At 34.8% G+C, this 22,216-nt stretch overlaps 1 protein-coding gene across 4 annotated transcripts; it reads left to right on the top strand.

Moving 5' to 3' along the window:
• Nucleotides 1-6,537: 6,537 nt before the first annotated feature.
• Nucleotides 6,538-18,897, top strand: LOC126730071 (protein PHLOEM PROTEIN 2-LIKE A1-like). Of its 4 annotated transcripts, none has more exons than XM_050434948.1 (4): nucleotides 6,538-6,701; nucleotides 6,787-6,982; nucleotides 17,141-17,259; nucleotides 18,408-18,894. In XM_050434948.1, exons 2-4 carry the CDS (start codon nucleotides 6,833-6,835, stop codon nucleotides 18,772-18,774), a joined length of 636 nt encoding a protein of 211 aa, XP_050290905.1. In that variant the 5' UTR covers nucleotides 6,538-6,701; nucleotides 6,787-6,832; the 3' UTR covers nucleotides 18,775-18,894. The 4 variants fall into 4 exon arrangements, with proteins under 4 accessions (XP_050290905.1, XP_050290908.1, XP_050290906.1 ...); XM_050434951.1 differs by having other exon boundaries at nucleotides 18,464-18,612; XM_050434949.1 differs by having other exon boundaries at nucleotides 6,539-6,701; nucleotides 6,791-6,982.
• The last annotated feature ends 3,319 nt before the right edge of the window (nucleotides 18,898-22,216 follow it).

Here is a 22,216-nt window from a genome sequence, read left to right as displayed (position 1 = left end):
CCATGCCAAGCAACATGCTTTCTTTTATCAACTTTGAGCCACTAGAGTTTTATTGAACATACTTTTTGGCCCTCCAAACCACGACTCCCAAATTTCCCCCGATGAGACTCATGAGCTTGGATCATGAGCCAAAAATGAGATGTTGTGCTATGGGCTCGAACTATGGGCCTTGATGAGATTATATCACCATGAGTTTTGGACCATGGGCTTCGGCATCATTTTTGTGAATATGGACTCTTTTGGGCTTTAAAATAGATTTTTTCCAAAATCCTTGATAGTTTTGACGTGGTGTGGGTCACCAATGAAATGAAGCCATGTGGTGTGGAAAATTTGTCCTCAACAGATATTTGGCTTGATCACATCACATTTGATATGTTTTACATATTTGGGAGAAGGGTTTTGACTTTAATGTGAGTTTTATTTTTCCCTTTTTTTTTTTTAAAAAAAAAGAAGTTTTATTAACTTTTTAGATATAGTTTCCTGGTGTTTTTGATTGTATAGTAGAAAAAATTGGGTTTGAGAATTTAAAAAAAAAAATCTAAAAGAATAATTTCTAAATTTTATATAATTTTTAATGATATAGAAATAAAAAATCAATGAGACTACTCTAAAAATATTATCATGCGTAATGTGCAGCTACATGACTAGTATGCTAATAAACCAAATGCTTTAGTAGTGACTAAGAGAACCCAAGGTCTTCTTTCCCTTTCAAGCATTTGTAAGTAACTCCGTTTTGTAAATTGTATTTTTATGGTTGAGATTGCAAGTGTAAATTCATTGTTCAAGTTCTAAGATCTTGTATAAAATTTTTTACCAATACCACTTATTATTATTATTATTATTGTTATTATTTTAATGTTTTATTTTTTATGGGAGGAGAGAGACATAAAAGGGAAGCAAAAAGATAATACCTTTGTTTTTAACAAAGCTACATTACGAAGGCCTACGAAGGATAACACGTGGGTAAAGTGATAAATTCCAAAACATAGATAGACACTATTAAAATTGTCCTAACCATAGGTGGGTTAAGTTTAATTTCCCAAGGAAAGAAAGAAATAAAGAAATACCAGGGGTAAGAGGCAGTAACAATGGTGGCTATTGAATGGTGTGGTGGGACCATGAGAGCGAGGTTGGACAAGGATGGCAAGACAATGGTGGGATAAAGAACCTGGCGCGATGTTGTGGTGGCTCTAGTTCTACCATCTCTCTCTCCTCTTTGCTAATCAAACCTAGTTTTTTCTTTTTTCTCTTTTGGTTTTTTTTTTTGAGTGATTTCTCCGTTGGTTTTCAATTTCATGGGATTGAGTTTGTTTTTCAAAGTCCACTAGTCACAAACCCACTGATGCATGGAAATAAATAATTATTTTGTAATTATAGTATTGGGAAATTTAGACCCTGGTTGATAGAATTAACAAATTTTAAAATCAAGTTGATAATTAGATCTATTATGATTAAACCTTGTTCAAATAAACCAACATCAATATTAAGTCAAAATCATGCACAACGGAATAGTAAATAAGACAAGATATGATGGCCTAGAAAAACTAATGAAACAAACTAGTTTCACAATAAAAACCTGGGGGGAAACCTTCCCAAAAAGCAATCCACTATAATAAAGAGAAGTTTTAGATCTAATACAAAACCTTTGTCCCTAGATTCTAAAAACCCAATAGATGAACTTATAGTAGAAACATTTTACCGCTTCAGAACCTCTGAATTCTGCAATAAATGAACGCTCCACCCCCAATCACAATTGGAACCTCCAATTGACTTCAAGAACCTCTTGAAGGTTTTCTTCACAGTAGCAAGTCTGTGGTGGTTGTTATGACTTCAGCTTCTTCACTAATGGAATCTTCAGATCTACTTTGAAACTCTTTGATTTGGTGAAATAGAGAAAACTTGGTTGCAAAACTCTAGCTGCATAAATGGAGTGTTTCTCTCTCTCTCTCTCTAAAAAGCCTTGTAATAGATGACTTATGATGTCTTTTAAATACCAGTTCAAACGGATCTTAATTCAGGCTTCAAACGAATAAGTTATGAGCTTTTTTGCAATGTTGATTTTTACTGATCCGCGACGCTCAATGTATCGAGGAGGTAGTAAATTTCTCAATGTATCAAGATTGCTATTGAGGTACATGCTAAAAATGTGTTTTTCTTGAGCTTTTCTTGAGAAAACTTTGTATCTTCAACTTGGTTTTTAATTGCAACTTTAAGACATATCAAAATTTAATAAAAGACACAGAATTTGGCATGGTTTGACAATACCAAAACACGACCCTAACATATAGTATACTATTTAAATTATTCTTTAAATTTTGTGGAAGATAATTTGTTCTCGCTATAAATTACATAATTTCTAAAATTATTTTCCATCTATCCATCTCTACAAATATGTTATTTTAATATTTTTGTTGTGTTTGATTGATATTATTCATTTCGAGGTGGTCCATATTTTTCTAAATTATGTTATGGTACATTATATATATACAACTAAGTTCTTTAAGTTTCAAATTCATTATTCAAATTTCTCATTCTTTTAAAGGAGATTATTATGATAATGAAAACATATCATAAAATTACACCTGATATTACTCAAATAATTTACATTCACAGTCAAATACATAGCAAAATTGTATTTTGATATAAATGCAAATTCTCACTTTCAAAATAACTAAGTGCTATGTTAAATAAAAATCAAAGAAAAGCTATAAAAGAGAGAGAGAGAGAGAGAGAGAGAGAGAGAGAGAGAGAGAGAGAGAGAGAGAGAGAGAGAGAGAGAGAGAGAGAAGGCCAAATCGTATTAACCCAAAATATAATATATAATGATTTATCAACCTAAACTAAAGTTGCAAGAAAGAATAAATATGAGAGAGAGAGAGAGAGAGAGAGAGAGAGAGAGAGAGAGAGAGAGAGATAATATTTTCATTATTTAACTCTCTCTCTCTCTCTCTCTCTCTCTCTCTCTCTCTTATTTTTAACTCTTTTTTTATATTATTAATTCCCCAACTTATTATTACACTTTCTCTAACTTTCCTCCTTACATTTTACATTTTCATCTCTTCACTATTCTTTACGTTAACATTACTATTTCTCTATCCATTTATCTTCATTTTGGCTCATTTTATTCTTATTCTCTTATTATAAATTTGTTATTCTCTATGTCATTATGCATAGTTTTCCCACACAAAAAAAGTTCTCTCTCTCTCTCTCTCCTACTTTTGAACTTACATGTTAGTTTGCTTTCTTGATATTAGAGCTTCAGCCAACACCTTTTGCTCTCATGACTTTTACACATTGGCTATTACATATCTTTCTTGGCATTTACATAGTTAGCTTAGCATTTACACACCTGAATCTAAGTGGTTCCCATTAATTTTAAAATTATTTATTGTTGAATAGAAATAAATAATAAAAATGAAATAAATCATTAAAATGTTTAAATTAAATTGATATACCTTCATTTAAAGCTTTGCTTATTGGAAGATTAGAGAATGACAAATGGCATATCATAATAGCAGAAATATTTCATATTAGAACCATTTGAAATATGAAGCAAAACATAGACTTAATGAGAAACACTTCCAACATATGTAGGCACTTTGGTTCATTCTGTTCCACCTTGAGGAAAAGTGAACCTCCAAAAAGGCACCCTTGTAGTCGAATTTACTACATTTACTATACTTTCACTGAAGGGTGTTTTCTAGCAAAAAACATGAAGGTGTATGTGTCTCCATTCACACTTTCAATGCCCATACAATTCTAATCTAAACATAATAAACTAACACTATCAAATTTGAGAAAAAGATACATAATAATTGAAATTAATGGCCATTCATGTAAGTGAGAAAATGCAAAGATAAAAACAGAAAGATGATGGGCAAAACCCAAAATGCAAGTATAGTCACACCATATTATCCAAAATCATACTATGTAATAAAATAACATTATATTATTATATACTATTTTTATAATACAATTTTGCATAACATTTAACAATAAAAAAAAAAAAGATAACAACAACTTAAAAACACAAAATTAAATTGCATCAACCCGTGGTAGAATTCTAAAGAACACAAAAATTCATCAACATAAAGTAGAGATACCAAAAAAAAAAAAAATCACCAAAAAAAGAAAAAAAACATGAGAGAGAGAGAGAGAGAGAGAGAGAGAGAGAGAGTAGTAACTAAAATATGCTAAGCTAACCCTAGCAAGTATTTAGAACCCTTAAGCAAGATTTTATGGCTAAATCAATTTTAATACTAAACTAATCAAATTAGTCCAAGTATAAATGACTTAACCAATTTCCAAACTAACAAACTACACTAAACAAAACATGGCAATATAGTAGAGTAAAGGAAATAAAGGGAAGGCATGCAAATCATACTAAACACCAAAACATGTTTAGGAAGAGGAAAACCAAAGCCCAGGCGTAAAAACCTCTCCCTCAACCACCCGTCGGAAATCTCCACCAGAATGAATAGTTACAGTACATGGATGAACATAAACCTTCCAAGCCTATTTCTCCCTGTGTACTTGTGCCTTCCAAGCTCTAGTTAGCAACCATCTTTACCGAGTCTTTCCTTCATTTAGCTTACCAGAGAACGTCCATTGAAGCACTAATGGAAAACCACCAATAGAGATTGCATTTGAATGCGACTTCTCAAGTTTCCATAAACTTTCTCTCGCTCACAAGGTCAATGTCTATAGGTGAGGGAAGGGTTTGCAAAATATCAATCAATACAATGAAGGAGATGGAAAAGAGAGAATAGATTGTGGTTTTCTCAAAACAAAGGTTCTCTCTTTTTATATACTTAAAAGAGGCTTCTCTTGGATATCTCTCTTGTGATTTTTCGCTTCACAGTTGTGTGTGTGTGTGTGTGTGTGTGTGTGTGTTGGCAAATGTGCATTTGATAAGGGTAGTTTAAAATGCAGAGTACAGAGATTATGCCACTCGTGACCTGATTGCATGGTGGTCACGAGGTGCCCGTCAGCACTTTCATCCAGACCACTTGCCATGTGGATCTTGCGGGCTAGGTAGATTGCCTCCTGGTAGCCTCTAGGTTGCGAAATCTCTGTCCATGCAGCTTTCCAAAGTTGAGCCAAAGACTTAAGTACATCTACCCCCAAAATGCATTAAAGCCATGGAAAGATACATTGAAAAGAAAATGCAATACAAACAACTTTTGTCACTGAAGTAAGCCAATAAATTGAAATAAACGAGTGATGTAGCCGTTGATGTGAGTCTCACATGACTATATTGTTAGTATATTAATGGTAGACTAGTTAAAGTATTGATTTGGCAGCTATTTAAAGTTTAGAAAGTAAATTGACCAATATAAAAGTTTTAGGAGTGTCTTAACCAATAATCCAAAATTCAAAGGTGTATGGATATTTTTCCCTGTAAACCTACTAGTCAAACAAATGTGGGTACTCTTCTAAGACCGATTGTTATCAGGTCCATTTGGTTGGAGGGGTGGAAAAGTAAGATGATAGAAAATGGTAAGAGGATGAAAAAGTGGGAAGATAGAAAATATTTTAATTAATCTCTTTTTTGCTTGGTTGGAAGTGGAAAAGTAGAGGGATGGAAAAAATGAGTTTGTATAAATTTACTTATATACTCTTATTAAAAAATGATGTCCAATTAAAAAAAAAAAGTGATAAACAACCCAAAAAAAAAAAAGCAATCACCCAATTTATTAAAAAAAAAAATCATGTCAAAAAAAAAAAAAAAATCATGTCTAGTTAAACAAAAAAAAAAAAAAAAAAAAAAAAAAAAGAAAAAAAAGGAAGAAAAACTAAAGAACTATCATGCCCACAACTAAGCAAAACAAAACAAAAAAAAAAAAAAAAAAAAAGGCAACCACCAGGAAAACAAAAGAAAAAAAAAAAGAAAGAAAAAAAAAGAAGAGGCTACATGTTCAAGAAAGAAAAAAAAAGGAATTGAATGAGGCTTATGTGCACTGAGTCCAAATCTTCTATCTCACTCTTCCTACTTCATTATATACTTCACAAATAAAAACATATCACATGTCCATCTAATTTATTGAATGCTAAATGTATGCTTTCTATTATTTCAATTTCTTAAAATAAATAATCCATCATATTTAGGTAATTGAAATAACAGAAAACATAAATTTAGCATTTAATAAATTAGATGGATATATGGCATATTTTTATTTGTAGAATATATAGTGGAGTAAGAAGAGTGAGACAAAGCCATTGGCCTCAGTAGCCTATTGGCACCCAGGTACCCGTATGACCTGATGATCGGGGGTTCTAGCCCCCGCAATCACCTAGCAAAAAAAAAAAGAGTGCGACAGAAGATTTAGACTCATGTGCACTTGTATATTGACATTTTTGTCAATCAAGAGATTCAGAATCTCCACCTAATTTTCTCTCTCTCTGTTTTTTTTTTTTTTAGAGAAAATATTTTAATGGACCCGTGGCAAAAATACCTGCTCCAACCAATTTTTGGGAGTATTCTATTGGTACGTATATCTGAAGACCAGCGAAGAAAAATTCCCATTGGACTTGACATCATTAATAGCATAAAAAGAAAAAGGAAAAATGAAAAAATGGGCGGGGCATGCCTCGCTAAATAAAGACAGTGGTCACAGTGCATTTGGTAAATAAATAATGTCTACTGTTTTGGAGGAAGAACTACATCAACAAGTGCCATCCAAACTGCTCCACCTGCAAGCGTATGCTACCGTTTTTTTGTTTATGTTTTTTCCTTAATATATGAAGTAGGGCTTATGAATTTACTTTTTTTCGTTTGGGGTTAAGGTAGGACAAACAGCACCCAAAGGGCGAGGCAGACACAGTGAAGGGAATGGAAACTACAGCAAGAAAAGGGATAACAAGGCCTCCACTTAATTTCCTATCCATTTTGAATGAAGCAGGGATTAAAATTGACACGTCTTGTCCGGACAAGCTGTGTGATCAACTCTATGCTGGAATTTTCTTGAAGCCCAAATTATTGGCAAGTTCCTTATCCATTTCCTTATGATAATTTTTTAATGATTCGATTTCAAAGTGATCTTCTGAATTATTCCTCATTAGTTATTACCTTCTTAATTATGAAATCCCACCCAAAAAAAAAAAAAAAAAAAAAAACCAATATGTAATATTAGTCCACCAACACAATTTATGTTTAATAAATCCTAATATGTTCTGATTTAAAGATGGTTTATTCAATTAAATGGAGATAAATATGTGGTTTGAAGCGAGTCCAGGAACTTTGGCTAGTTTGTGAGCAAAATCTTGTTACCACTACTCCTCACATGAGTTACAGACCAACTTTGCATGATAGATGAGTAGCTTGTGAACTGTCTCAATAGTACAATGACCGAAAATGGTTGAGATTGCCCCCCTTTCTGTAATGCCTGAACAAGTAATTGCTCCACCACAATTTACCTGATTGGGAAAATCTACATCTTCTTTCAATGCCACTGCTTCAACCTCACTTGCATTCCTCAAGTAGCACCCGTTTTTACTCGGCCGCAATCAAGTCTCCCTTCTCAATTTGCCACCAGTTTACTTCAATAATGACCTTCCCAGTTTCCAAATTCCAATATACTTCCCCTAGCACAAGAGCTAGTAGGGGTAACCCATGAAGGAACAGAATGGGTGGTACCTGACGTTGAGGACTCTTTGTAATAGACAGCCAGTGATGGTCAATAGTTTCCACCCTTGCTTGGCTTGCATTGCCTTGTTGAATGCTTTGAAGTTTCGTAAACCCAGCCAGTCTATGGACTCACATACTGTGTAGCCCATTTGAGCCTACCGATTTTTCTTTCATCTTGCTTTTGCCTGCACCAAAATTAGTTAATCATGGTGTTTAACTTGTCACAAAGCTTATTTGGAATTTGAGAACACTCATAATGTATCTGGGCGTTACTTGATCTTCAACTTTGATAAGAATGTCTCTTCCTGCCTTCGACAGTAGGTTCTCTTTAAAGACCTATAGCTTCTTAACTAGTCTCACCTTTATTTCTCATAAAGCTTGATATTTGGATTGTCTAATCATTGATGGGAGGCCTAAATATTTCTTGTGTTGCCTAATGACTAGTATGATAAATTAGTTTTTGGACAATGATTGGTTTACACTGTGCTATCAACATAAACTAATAATTTTCCTAAGTTCTTTATTTTCTCTTGCATCTAACTGGCATTTTATTGCTAAAGAATAATGACATTTTGTCCTCATTGATCTTCTACAGTTCCACCTTGTGACCTCTTTATACAATATGGGCCAAGCTAAGAGTTTGGTACATTCAATGTCATTGGCCCTAAAAAAACAAAATACCATCATTTGCAAAGAATAGATGGGTGAGTGTAGGGCCTTTGTGGCTTATCACCACTCCATATAGTTAACCTGCGTTTTCAGCTTGTCTAATGAGGCCTGAGAAGGATTCTACACATAGAAGAAACAAATAAGGGCAAGAGGGGGTCACCTTGATGGAGTCCCCTTATTGGAGTCATGTAACCCTTCGGCTCACCATTGATTAGGACATAATAAATTGTTGTGTTGATACATGTCACAATCCATTTGTCATGAAATCCTATTTTGGCCATAATTTTCTTCCAAGTAGACCTGCTTTACTCATCTCAAGTTTTGGGGCCATAAAATTGTGTTTCCCTTTACGTTTGTGGTTCATGTAGTTTAGTGTTTCATATGCTAATAGTATAGCTGAAACTAAAGTGCCTTTGCATCAGGTCGACAAATAATGAACAATGTGCCTTTGCAAGAGCACATTATTCATTATTTGTCGACCTGATGCAAAGGCACTTTAGTTTTCAGCTATACTATTTGGGAGAATTATTTTGAACTATTAGCTAGAGCTTTGGTAATAAGTTTGCATAGAAAGTTGCCAAGGAATATGGGTCATAGTCATATTCGTCCATGCTACATTTACAGCCCATCTATAAATTCTCTCCCGTACCTTTTAATTTCCCTCTCTTTGATTGCACAGAGTGAACCTGGTCCCTTGAAATCCCAAGGCCATTAGTCCACATGTATTTAAATCATTTTGAAAGTCCTTCATTTCCCACCTCAGATGATCACTTGGGTCTTCTCTCTCGATTATTTCAACTATCTCATTAAAATCTCCTCTGCACGTCAATGGGAAGCCACTTTGGTCGTGGAGTGTCCTTAGTAGCTCCTGATGTTTTGTTTCTTTGCGAAACCAAGGATTCTGAGGAGCACATGGATCAGGTAAAACGGTATGTAGGTTTCTCCACTGAAGTTGTTATAGATGCCAAAGGATTCGTCAGAGGTTTATGTTTAATATGGAAAGCTAGTGTTGTTGTTGAACCTGTTGATTTCAATAAATATGATTGTGGTGAAAATTTCTGATTCTGTTTGTGTGTGGTACCTAGTGAGACTTTACAGTCCTCCATATAAGTTCAATTAGCAAAAGTCTTGAGAGAACATCTCCTCCTTGCTTGAATCTCTCCAAAGCCCTTGGGTTTTTATGGAGAACTTTAATTTCATCCTCAACGAAGATGAAAAGTTTGGGGAAAAAAGTGGAGGCCCTTCAGCAAATAACTTCCTTTAGGATCTAATGTTTGATTCAGGAGTGATTGATTTAGGTTTCTTGGGTAGCCAGTTTACTAGGCCAAGGGAAGGTGGGGAAATGTGGCTTTAAAAAGAATATTGGACACAGCAATTTCAAGTATATCTTGGAGATTAGCCTATCCAAAAGCTACCATCACCCACCTCAGACCAATTATTTCTGAACACACCCCAATCCTTCTTGACACTAGCCCCACAGACTCATTCGCCCATATACCTTTTCGCTTTGAGGCGGCCTGGATTAGAGATCCTGTTTGTTACTCTGTGGTTGATGAGGCCGCCAGAAAAGCTCTAAGAAAATGGAACAAAGAGGGTTTTGGTTGATGCCAAGATAGAACAAACACTTTAATAAAGGTAAATCAAGAAGGTACAAGAAAGAGGCAGCTCAGTGGCCAATGGTAAGGTAGAGGCAGTGTTATAAGCAGAGCTAGCAAAGTGGCTCACTAAAGTGAGATCCTTTGGAGACAAAAATCCAAAGAATTGTAGCTAAAGTTTGGTGACAAGAACTAAGTTTTTTCATTTATCAACCATTATACAGAGATGCTGAAATAACATCAATGCTATTAAAAACTCAAGGATCTTGGATATCTGACTTAGGGAAAATAAGGCAGCTACTCCCAGATTGTTTCAAAAGCATTGTCCCCAAAACTTGGATGTACTTATTTCACCTGACATCACAGAAGCCGATAATTCTCTTCTTGCTAGCATTTGGCACCCCTGAACAGATTAAGCACACATTTTTCAAATGGAAGATCAAAAGTCCCCAGGTCCTGATGGGTTCCCTGCCATCTTCTACAAAGAATATTGGCCTACTGTTGGAGAGACCATGATTAAAGCAGCCACATCTTTGCCTGAGGAAATAAACAGCTCCTTAATAGTGCTAATATCCAAAACACAAAGCTTCTTGACCATTAATAATTTTAGACTTATAAGCTTGTGCAGCATTGTCTACAAGATAATCTCAAAGCTTCTAGTGTCCAAGGTTAGACTGCTTCTCCAGAAACTAATTTCACCCAATCAATCAGCCTTCATTCTTGGGAGATGGATAGCAAAAATCAGGCATTGTTCAAGAAATGCTTCATAGTTTCAAGACCAGGAAAATTAAATCTAGACTAATGGCAATCAAGCTTGACCTCCAAAAAGCGTACAATAGAATGAACTGGAAATTCTCCATGCAGTGCTTCTCAAGTTCGATTTCAATGAAATTTTCTCAAATTGGATCATGGCTTGCGTATCCTCTGTCTTTGAGGTTCTTGTTAATGGTGGGAAATCTTAGACCAAGCAGAGGATTGCGACAAGGAGGCCTTTGTCTTCTTATCTTTTCATCTTGGGCTAAGAAGCACTGTCAAAGATGCTTGAGCATGAATTTTCACTCAAAAACATTAACAGAGTCAAAGCAAGCATTAATGAACCAGTACATTATGTATGCCAATGACATAGTTCTTTTCTCCAAAGCCACCAGAAGAGAAGCCTTTGCCATAGTAGAGTGCATATTGACAAATATTGTAGGTGGTTTGGCCAAAGCTTAAACAGAAGCAAATTCAGTATGTTTTTCTCCAAACGCACCCAAAAGCAAACTTGCAAAGCAGTCAAGCAGGTTTTCCAATTGAAAGGCCTCAAGAGAGATGCTATTTACTTTGGAACACCTCCTTTTCTTTCCAGATCTCCCTCAAAAAATTTTAAATTCCTTTAAAATAGAGTCCAGACTCATGGGATGGAGAAGCAATTGTCTTTCATGGCCAGGGAGACGCACCTTGATCAATTCCGTTGCCTAGTCCATCCCTAATTACACCATGTCATCGTTCAATATCCCATCCACAACTTGTGACAAGCTTGATGCATTATCCAGAAGACTCTGAAGGAAACTGAAAGAACCAAATGGAAAGTTCCTGGTTTGGAAAGCTTGGGACAAGTTGTGTTTGCCTAAAGTGGGGGTCATGGTTTCAAAAAAGCCAAAGACGGCAACAATGCTTTGTTAGCTAATGTTAGCTAAGCTAGCTTGGATGGTGCTTCCAAGTATGATAGTCTATGTATGTCAATCTTGAGAGCCAAATATAAAGTTAGGCAGGACTGACTTCACAAAAGCCAAGCACAGAAAGTTTCCCATATATGGAAAGCCATCAAAGGTGTAAAGAAGATCATTATGAAACGGGCATGCTACGTCATTGGGGATGGGGCCTCCATCAATGTCTGGAAAGGCCCTTGGGGTCCATGGTTACACAAGTTCAAACCCAAGCCCAAATTCAAGTCCCTTGCACAGACTCCTCTTGTGGTATCACAACCCATAGATCATGATCTTCATGTGCGGAGAGCCAACATTGTTCTACACACTTTTAACACAGTCTGCCCATGCCGTCCTTACCATCCCGCTTTCTGTTAGAGCTAGGCCTGACAAGCTCATATTGGTGCCCAACCCCAAGGGGAACTTTACAGTCAAGTCGGCCCTACTGCACTGCACTCAAGCAAACTAGCATCTCCAACCATTCCAATGGGCCATGGAAAAAACTTTGGAAAACTAGGCGCTAGAGAGAGTGAAGATGTTGTTATGGAGGATAGAAGCTAATGCCCTCCCTACCAAAGAAAACCTACAACGCAGAGTCCCTCTAAATGACTCCAGCTGCATCCTTTGTCAACAAAAGCAGGAATCCTCTGCCCATTTGTTTCTCAAATGCCCAATTACCAAGGCCATCTGGAACTCCCATTGCTGGGGATTCAAGTCAGATGACCATAGCATCACCTCTAATGAAGGCATCATTAAGTTGGTCCTAGACCCGCCTAAAGTATCATGCCCCATGGAAGATAATTGGCTTATCTCACTTGACATGGCCTTTGTTCTTGACAAAATCTGGAGGCTAAGAAACCAAGTCTTGTATCAAGGTAGCCTGCTGGATATTGTGGCTTCAATCAGACACATTCTTCAGAACCCTAGCTGAACACTCTTCTCTAATGACTAACAAGAAAGTTCCTGCCCCTAGTTCAGAACGATGCAAGTGGCAAACTCGCACCGCTGGTTGGATAAAGGTCAATGTTGATGCAGCTGTAGCTGAATCTTGCTCTCTCTAGTGGTTGTAGCAAGAGATATTAAGGGAGAAATCTTCAAAGCTTGGTCAAGAACTCATCTAGTCTGCTCACTCCTTCAAGCAGAAGTAGCAGCCATTTTATGGGCAGAACAGTTAGCAAAGATCGAAAGATGGAACCATGTCATACTTGAGGGAGACCCTAAAACCTGTTTTGATTCTCTTTCCTTGCCTAATTCTTCTCTTGATTGGTCTATTTATGATGTTATTAGTAATATTTCAAGCTTTAAAGAGTCTCTTTTTAGATGTAGTTTTTGTTGGGTTAAGAGAGATTATAATTCAGTTGCTCACGCGGCTACTAAATTCTCTATCAGATCATAACAGTCCTACTGTTTTAATAATTTGATGCAGCGTAGGTGTGTAGAAGTAGAATTTATAACACACAATTACTAGAACTCTTCCATGAAACCTAAGTTCTACAAGAACACTAGGCTATTAGGCAAAATAATAGAGAAAACCTCTCTAGCAAACTTTTATTAATAAACACAGTATTAAACCACCACCCTATAAAGAGTATGTATAAGAACAGAAGTTATCCTACTCCTTTTAGGAAAAGAATTAATAAACCTACTTCTACTTTATAAAGGAAAAACAATTTAACTAGGAAAAGAAAAACAATTAAAATCTCAATTCAACTAGGAAAAGGATTTTGATTCAACGTAATAGAGTAAATAAATCCTAATTCAAATAGGAAAAGGAAAACAATAAAAAACTCTTTCTTCTTTATAACGTGATTTGCATCATCCTATTTGGGTTGGAAGAAACTCATCCTCAAGTTTGGAGTCTGGATTGGAATTCTCTCCCTAATATGGAACAAGATGCTTAACAGTGAAGACGTCAGATGTACGCATATGGCTTGGAAATTGTTGAATATAAGCAGCCCAAATTGCATGCCGAGATGAGAGCTTGTCTTGGCTATTGATATGCTTCAAAGCATCATGATCATAATAGAGGACAAACTCATGATAGGCCAAATAAAAACTCCAATGCTTCAAAGCGCAAATTATTGCATAAAATTCCAAATCATAAGTGTTGCAATTTAATTTTGACCCATTCAACTTCTCACTAAAGTAGGGGTTTGCCATTTTGACTAAGAACAATTCCAATTCCAAATTTGGATGCATCACAATGTAACTCAAATGGTTGAGAGAAATCAGGAAGAGCTAGAATAGGCGCTGTAGTAAGCTTTTCTTGATATGATGAAACGCCTTTGTGGCTTCAGTTGTCCACAAAAACTTACTAGCCTTCATGCTATCTGTGATTGGTGCCATAATGGTGCCAAAGTTAGGGATAAACTGCCGGTAGAATGACACCAACCCATGGAAACTGCGGACCTCATGGACTGTGGTTGGTATTGGCCATTGTTTAACAGTAGTAATCTTTGATTCTTCAACTAATAATCCATCCTTAGACACCACATAACCAAGAAATAAAACACTATTTGTCATAAAAGAACATTTGGCTATGGTAGCATAAAATTTCTCCCTACGTAGAACTATGAGTACCTCTCGAAGATGTTGGAGATGTAAATCAATATTGGCACTATATATCAGGATATCATCAAAATAAATTACAACAAACTTGTCGATGAAGGGGCGAAAAATTTGGTTTATAACATGCAAGAAGGTGCAAGGAGCATTAGAAAGTCCAAATGGAATTACTAGCCACTCATATAACCCCTCACGTGTCTTGAATGCTGTCTTCTACTCATCACCAGGACGTACTTGAATTTGATGGTACCCACTTTTTAGATCAAGCTTAGAAAACACTGTAGCACCACTCAACTGATCAAGCAAATCATCCAACTGAGGAATAGGGAATCTATACCGGACTGTAATTTTGTTGATGGCATGACTGTCTAAGCACATTCGCCATGATCCGTCCTTTTTTTGGGTGTGTGTAAGGCAGACACGGCACATGGATTAAGACTCTCCCTAATGTGCCCTTTTAACAACAAACCCTCTACTTGTCTTCTAAGTTCTTCATGCACTTTTGGGCTCATGCGGTAGTATGGGCAATTAATTAGATTAGAACCTGGTACAAGATCAATTTGGTGTTGTATATCTCGGAGTGGCGGTAACCCCTCAAGTAGATCATTAGGAAATACATTTGCAAATTCATCTAATAAAGATTTCAGAGCCCCTGGTACTACACTAACCTTTGAGCTCTTCTTTCCCAACAATACAAACACCAACCCCGAATCAAACATCTCTTCAACAAATGCCCTTTTAGCTAAGAGATTCTTACCCCCTCCTGAAGTTGGCTTAGGTTCAATCTCCTTACAAGGCAACAACACAATTTTTGTGCTACCAAACATGAAACTGTATGTATTCTTCCTACCATCATGTTGAACCTCTTTATCATATTGCCATGGTCTACCAAGGAGAAGATCACATGCATCCATAACTACCACATCACACCATGCATTATGCTTATATTTCATCTCAATAGAAAAAGAAATCAAGCAATGTTTAGATACAGTTACCTCATTGCCCTTTTTGAGCCAAGATAGTTTGTAAGGGTTAGGGTGCTTCTCTGTTGCTAGTCCCAATTTTGAATTGCCTCTTCTGATACCACATTCTCACAACTCCCAGAATCAATAACAAGTCTACATACCTTGTCCCTTATAGTTCATGTAGTTTGAAAGATATTGCTTCGGAGCCAATCCTCACCTTTAGATTTGCGAGGTGTGAAACATGGCCTTCTCGTAACTAACGAAGGGCCATCTTCAAAGGTATTTAAATGATCATCAGTACATTCTTCACTCTCAATAAATAAACCCTTACCATACCAGCCACCCTTCTTGCAATCAGCCATTCTATGCCTTGCCTCACCACACTTGAAACATTGAGGGCCAGAACTACTAGTTGCAGTGCGGTTGGGTTGTGGATTAGCTTGATTAACTTGGCCTTTTCCTTGTGCAGATTGTGTAGTTGCACCATAAGGAGGTGCTACTGGTGGTAGTCGGTTGCCACCACTATTTGAAACCATATTAGTTCTCCTATTCTTCGTCTTCTCTAAATGCAAAGCTCTCTGATGGGCTTTGGATACAGAAATTGGGTTAAATAAATTCAAAGTATCTTGAAATTGTTGCCTCATGCCCCCAATATAATGTGAAACTAATTGATCTTCCGAATCCGTAAGGTTAACTCTAGCTACAAGTTGATAAAACTCTCAAGTATACTCATCTACAAATTGTGTACCTTGTCTAAGATTGTATAGCTATTGATATAATGTACACATATAATTATGGAGCAAGAATGTAGCAAGCATATGTTTCAAATTTTTTCCCAAAGTATTGATATTAGATTTACCTTGGTGAATACGGCCTTGCTTTAATTGCTGCCACCATGCAACAGCATGTCCTTTGAATTTGGTAGCCACCAAATAAACTCTAGTCTTGCGGCACCTCCTTAAACTCCAAAATCTCTTCAACTGCAACAACCCAATCTAGGAATTCTTCAGGTTGTAAACAACCTTTGAACTTTGGAATATCTAATTTGAACCCAGATTCCCATCTGTTTGAATTGTATGAAACCAAGGGTTTCTCCCTCCTTTTTTTTTGCTAAACGGGTTTCTCGCTCCTCCTATGTAAAGCAAACGGATTTTCCATCTCATCCTCAACATTATAGCCTACTTCATCCTTCTCCACAAAATGTAGAGTTGGACTACGGTTTCGAGGCTGGTTAACAACGGCTAAGGCAGCAAGCTGCTCTGTTAGCGCTTCAAACTGCTCTTCCATCCGCTGAAAGGGTGCCTCTGGTTGCGTATTGCGTGCAATCTCATCATGTTCATACTCACCATCTATGGCAGTGTGCCTTCCCCCACATGATCCTCTCCGTGCCATGGTAGGAACCTAACCATGCTCTGATATCAACTGATGCAGCATAGACGTGTAGAAGCAGAATCTATAATACACAATTACTACAACTCTTCTACGAAACTTAAGTTCTACAAAAACACTAGGTTAGTAGGCAAAATAATAGAGAAAACCTCTCTAGCAAACTTTTATTAATAAACACAATATTAAACCACCACCCTATAAAGAGTATATATAGGAATAGAAGTTATCCTACTCCTTTTAGGAAAATAATTAATAAACCTATTTCTACTTAATAAAGGAAAAACAATTTAACTAGGAAAAGAAAAACAATTAAAATCCCAATTCAACTAGGAAAATGATTTTTATTCAACGTAATAGAGTAAATAAATCCTAATTTAAATTGGAAAAGGAAAACATTTAAAAACTCTTTCTTCTTCATAACGTGATTTGCATCATAATCTCAGTCTACCAGAGGTCTTAAGGGCCACTTATGAGGCAATCTGCATGTCTTTTAATTCAGTTTGAATAAATATCAAAGGTTATCTTAGTCCTAAACAGCATTAAATATAAATTTTAATTATTATCATTGATGTGTGATTTCACCCAATGACCCCCCATCATAATTATTGCTTTTCATACTCTTTTTTTTTTTTGCTATTGCAGAAATATTTTGTCGACAAGAAGTTAAATAAGAATTGCTTCATGTTGTTTGCCAGAGAACTTACTATAGATTGGGGTGATAATTCTGAATATTGGAAATGGACCTATGACAAAGATGCAAGGTAAGTTTAACTTGAGAAGTTCATTTTATGTTTAGGATCACTCAGCATTGAAATCGGAAGTAAATAACTTGAGAAGTTCATTTTATGTTTAGGGTCACTCAGCATTGAAATCATTGAAAATTGATGGCATGAGAAGCAACAGGCCTAATTCATAAGTTGTTTTTATTTTTTATTTATTTTATTTTATTTTATTTTATATTTCATCAAGGAACTTTTATTTATAATATAAGAAATTTTTTATAAAACATTATTCAGGTTCTGTAAATGTAGTTAATTATAATGGATTTATACAAAATAGAAAAAGAAAAATAAAACAAACAACTACACAAGGAACTTATAATAGTTGCATGGAGGGATAGCAGGATATGTATACGATCAAACTTTATTAATAAATCATGTTTTATGATAAGAGATAATGAACAGTCAACGTGTATGCTTCTCAAATGGGATTCGAGGAATCCATTTAGAAAATATTTTAGGACATAAATGGATTAAATCATGGGTGACCAAAAGAGAAAAATATTTTTATTGAGGTAGACCTGAATAGTCATGTTGAAAAAGATAAGAGGGAGCTTTTCAGTGTTCATAGAGGCCACGAGTATAGAGTAAGGAAAGAATCTGAAGATACTATTCTGGACTTTGTGATGTCATATAATTATATAATGGTGAACACATTTTTTTTTTTTTTTTGTTTTTTTTTTTTGAGGGGGTAATGATGAACACTTGGTTCAAGAAAAGAAACTCAAATATAATTAACTTCAAAAGTGGAATAAAAGTTTGTGAAAAAATGCATCATCACTTAAAAATGTTGATAATAGATGTTATGAAAATTACTATGTAATACCAAGAGAGAGTGTAACAACTCAATTTATCAAAAAAAAAAAAAAAAAAAAAAAAACTCAACATAACTTTATTGCTATGTGAATCTGGTTAGTGCCCGGTCCAGGTTTAATTACCTTGGTTCTATGTGGCGGGGTAAGGTTCTTTGTACCTAAATTCAAGCCAAAACAAGAATAGGAAAAAATTTACACTGAATTTGGGAGTATTTATAGCATTATTATTTTTTTTAATTTTTTAATTTTTTTAGGTTAGAGGCTTCTTGCCAAGCTGTAACCATTTAAAATTTTAATCTTACATATCATTTGCAGTGGTGAAGACATTGAAGTGGCTGAGCTATTAAAAATATGTTGGTTAAAAATTACAGGGATGATTTGGACGGTTAATCTCTCACCAGGAACTTTGTATGAAATTATATTTGTTGTAAAGGTCAAAGAAGGCAGCAACTTATCGAATTTCTCGCTGAACCTTACTATCATTCCCCAACATTTAGAACAGATAATACGCCATCACAGTTTGAAAGAAGACGCTTTAGGAAATTGGATTGAAATTCAGGTGGGTGAGTTTAAAATGTCACCAGAAATGGTTGGAAACATGATATTCCATCTAGACGAAAGAACTCCGGAATGGAAGCACGGTCTTCTTGTAAAATGTGCTATCATTCGACCGAAGAACTAGTTGCTACTTGGTAAGTAATCATTATCCATGTGTCGAACACGAGCAAATTGTAGCCGTACATGTAATCAATAATAAAAAAAAAATATATATTTGTAGAATGCTTAAGGTGTTGTTTGGATGAGTGAGTTTTGAGTGATATGATTTTGTTTTTATCACTCATCATCCAAAGTTTGTGGGACCCACGGAAATTTTTTTTGTTTGGACACCATCACTCATGATCCATGACTCAGTTTTCATCACTCAATTCTCTGATTTTTGAGTTATGAGTTATGGAAACTGAAAACACATTTTAGCTGTTTTCAATTTTCATAACTCATAACTCAATGACATTTTTGTAATTATACACACATAGAGGGACCACAGCCGCAACTTTTGACATTTGACTTTTTTTTTTTTTTTTTTTTTTTTTCTTTCACTGGTTGGTCTTCCGTTCTTTTCATTTTTTTTTATTCACTGATTCTTTCTTCAGTTCTTCGTCTCTCTCTCTCTCTTTTTTTTTTTTTTTTTTTTTTTTTTTTTTTTTTTTTTTCTCTTCACTGATTCTTTCTTCAGTTCTTCGTCTCTTTCTCTTTTTTTTTTCATTGTTCGGTCTTGACTCCTTTTTTTTTTTCACTGGTTGGTCTTCCGTTCTTTTTTTTTTTTTTCTTCACTGATTCTTTCTTCAGTTCTTCGTCTCTCTCTCTCTCTCTCTTTTTCCTGGGTTCAGTGAGTTTGGTTTTTTTTTTTTAATTATTTTTTTTTCTCACTGGGTTCAGTGAATTTAGCTACTGGGGGTTGAAGGAAAAAAAAAAAAAAGAGTAAAAGCTACACAAGGTACAAGTATGGGGCCCACAAATAATTGAAAAATATTGAGTGATGATAAGTGAGTGATGGTGCCAAACAGGATGGGGTGTTTTAAGTGATGAGTGATAAGTAATAAGTGATGAGTGATGGGTGATGAAAACTGAGTGATGAGTGACCATTTTTTTAAACCAAACAAGGCCTAATAATCCTAATTTTATTTATGGACTGAGAATTTTTTTAGAGTACGTTTGGTACACTAAATGAGGATTACGATGTTGTAATGTAATAACTAAACATATTCATTAGTTTGGTTGCAAGTTATAACATTAGAATAAAACTTAACATTTATTTTAAGAAATTTCTTACTTATACAATTATATTTCCTTAAAAATTGTTATTTTTAAATTTAAGAGAGATATTTGTTATTTTTTATGATTTTTTATTTTTATAATTATTAGATGTATATGGAAAGTTCGTTTACTGGAAATATATTAAGTTTTGAAATTATTGCACTTACTAAGGAATAATTAATACAACATTTTAAAGAGGAATAATTATTCTTCATTTTGAAGAATAGCTATTTATAAGGAATGATTATTCCTTGTAATAAAAACATAACCAAACTAAAGAATAATTAAACCATATGAATAACTATTACAGTACAACATCTATTACAATTTACCAAATATGCCCTTAATAATATTTCTTACTAGTAGCTAATTTGTGCGAATTTACGGAAAACCTATTAAATGTAAGATTCAAAAAATAATGTCATACATTTTTACAACATAAGGTATCAAAGAGATTAGAAAACTAATTTTTTTGATAATTTTGGTGACTATCGTCTACTCGAAATTTTAAAATCACTATATTGAAGAAAAAAAATTCAAATTTAGCAATTGTTAACAAATTAAGAGAAATTACAAATAAAGTTACTATTGATGGTAGTTGTAGCAAAATTCATTCAATGTGTTAATTGTTTACATCGCCTCATAATTGAGGAAGACCAAATATTCATCATATGTTTTTTGGACATGTTTTGATAGCTTTCTTATTAATTTATGCATACACAATGGTTAAAACCACCAACATAACACCCTTTTTTTTCTTTCATTTTTCATATTATAATATTATATACGTGTGAGGTAAGCTTTACTCTTACCTCAAAATTTATTTATTTATTTATTTATTTTTAAGAAACCACACTTATAACCAACACAACACCCTTTTTTTTTTCTTCCGTTTTTTCTTGGCCACATTTCCTTCACCTTGTCTTTTTTTATTTCTCATTTTTCTCAATTTTCCTCCACACACACTTCTTTCAACACCTCTCTCTCTGACTCTGTTTCAAATATTGCTTGCTTAACCCAGTACCCATACTACAACAAAGTGACTATGGTGTGGTATGTATAAGACAATATTGTTGAAACTAAAAAAAGTGTCGTAAAAAAAATGTCACTTTCACAGCTTGTGGACTAGATAATAGGATGAGACCAAATGTGTGGTGGTCTACAAAAATGTGATATATATATAAAGGGGTCCATGTGAGGTGTATCTATACTACTATTTAAGGGACCTTCCCTGTTTGGACCGATTTTTTTTTCCCAAAATACTCGTACAGCCTACGCTTAAGTAGGGGCAAAACTTAAGGATAACATTGTAAAAATGTATCTCTAACTCTCGCCTAAAACATTTTCTACAAAATAAGATTACTCTCCCACTAACCCACTTATTCAAAACAACTATACGTTTACTGTTTAAAAAAAGAAAAGAAAAAGAAAAAAGAAGTAAAAAAGAAGAAGTTAAAATGCCTACAAAATAAGCCAAAAAGTGCAATTACAAATTTCAAAAGACCTGTTTCTATCTCTAACTCCCACCTAGGCTGAAAACAAGAACCCACTCCCCACACAAAGTTCTCGCTAAAGCTACCCACATTCAAAGCTGGCCTATTAGGTCTTCAGCTTTCTTCTAAAAAAAGAAAAAGAAAAAGAAAAAGAAGATAGATCTTTACTTTTGACAGAAATTTGGCCATCCTTATTTCCTCCTCATTAGTTTAATGGCCACTAGACTACAATGATGGTGAGTGTTTTGATCCAATTATTTTATTTTATTTTATTTTTTTTTTGCTATAGACCTTTTAGACATCTATTTGTTTTACACTATTATCTATTGTCATTACTATTTGGGGATTTTCGCATAATAAGGGATTGACTTGTTGAGGGTATGTTATATTTTGTCAAATTTTCTCAGTGGGTCACTTATCCTATCAACACACACACACACACACACACGCACGCACGCACGCACGCGCACACACACACACACACACACACATACTAGCCTCTAAGCATGCGCGTGAGAGGCTCTTCTATTTTTTTTTTTGGTACAAGTCAATAATTTGAATCCATTATAATTTGAGATTACTATATTTTTCAATCACAAAATACCTAGGGGTGTGATAAAAAAATATTTCATCAACAAACGCATAATACTCATCACACCCTTAGGTATTTTGTGATTGAAAAATATAGTAATTTCAAATTATAATATATTCAAATTATATAAATTTTAATAAAAAAAATAGAAGAGCCTTACGCGCGTGCTTAGATGCTAGTCTAAATTAAATTTCTACCTTGAACACACACACACACACACATAT

Source organism: Quercus robur, chromosome 1, assembly GCF_932294415.1.
Source record: "Quercus robur chromosome 1, dhQueRobu3.1, whole genome shotgun sequence".
NCBI lineage: Eukaryota > Viridiplantae > Streptophyta > Magnoliopsida > Fagales > Fagaceae > Quercus > Quercus robur.
The sequence above is the reverse complement of the archived record's forward strand: the minus strand, read 5'-3'. Positions and strand labels throughout refer to the sequence as shown.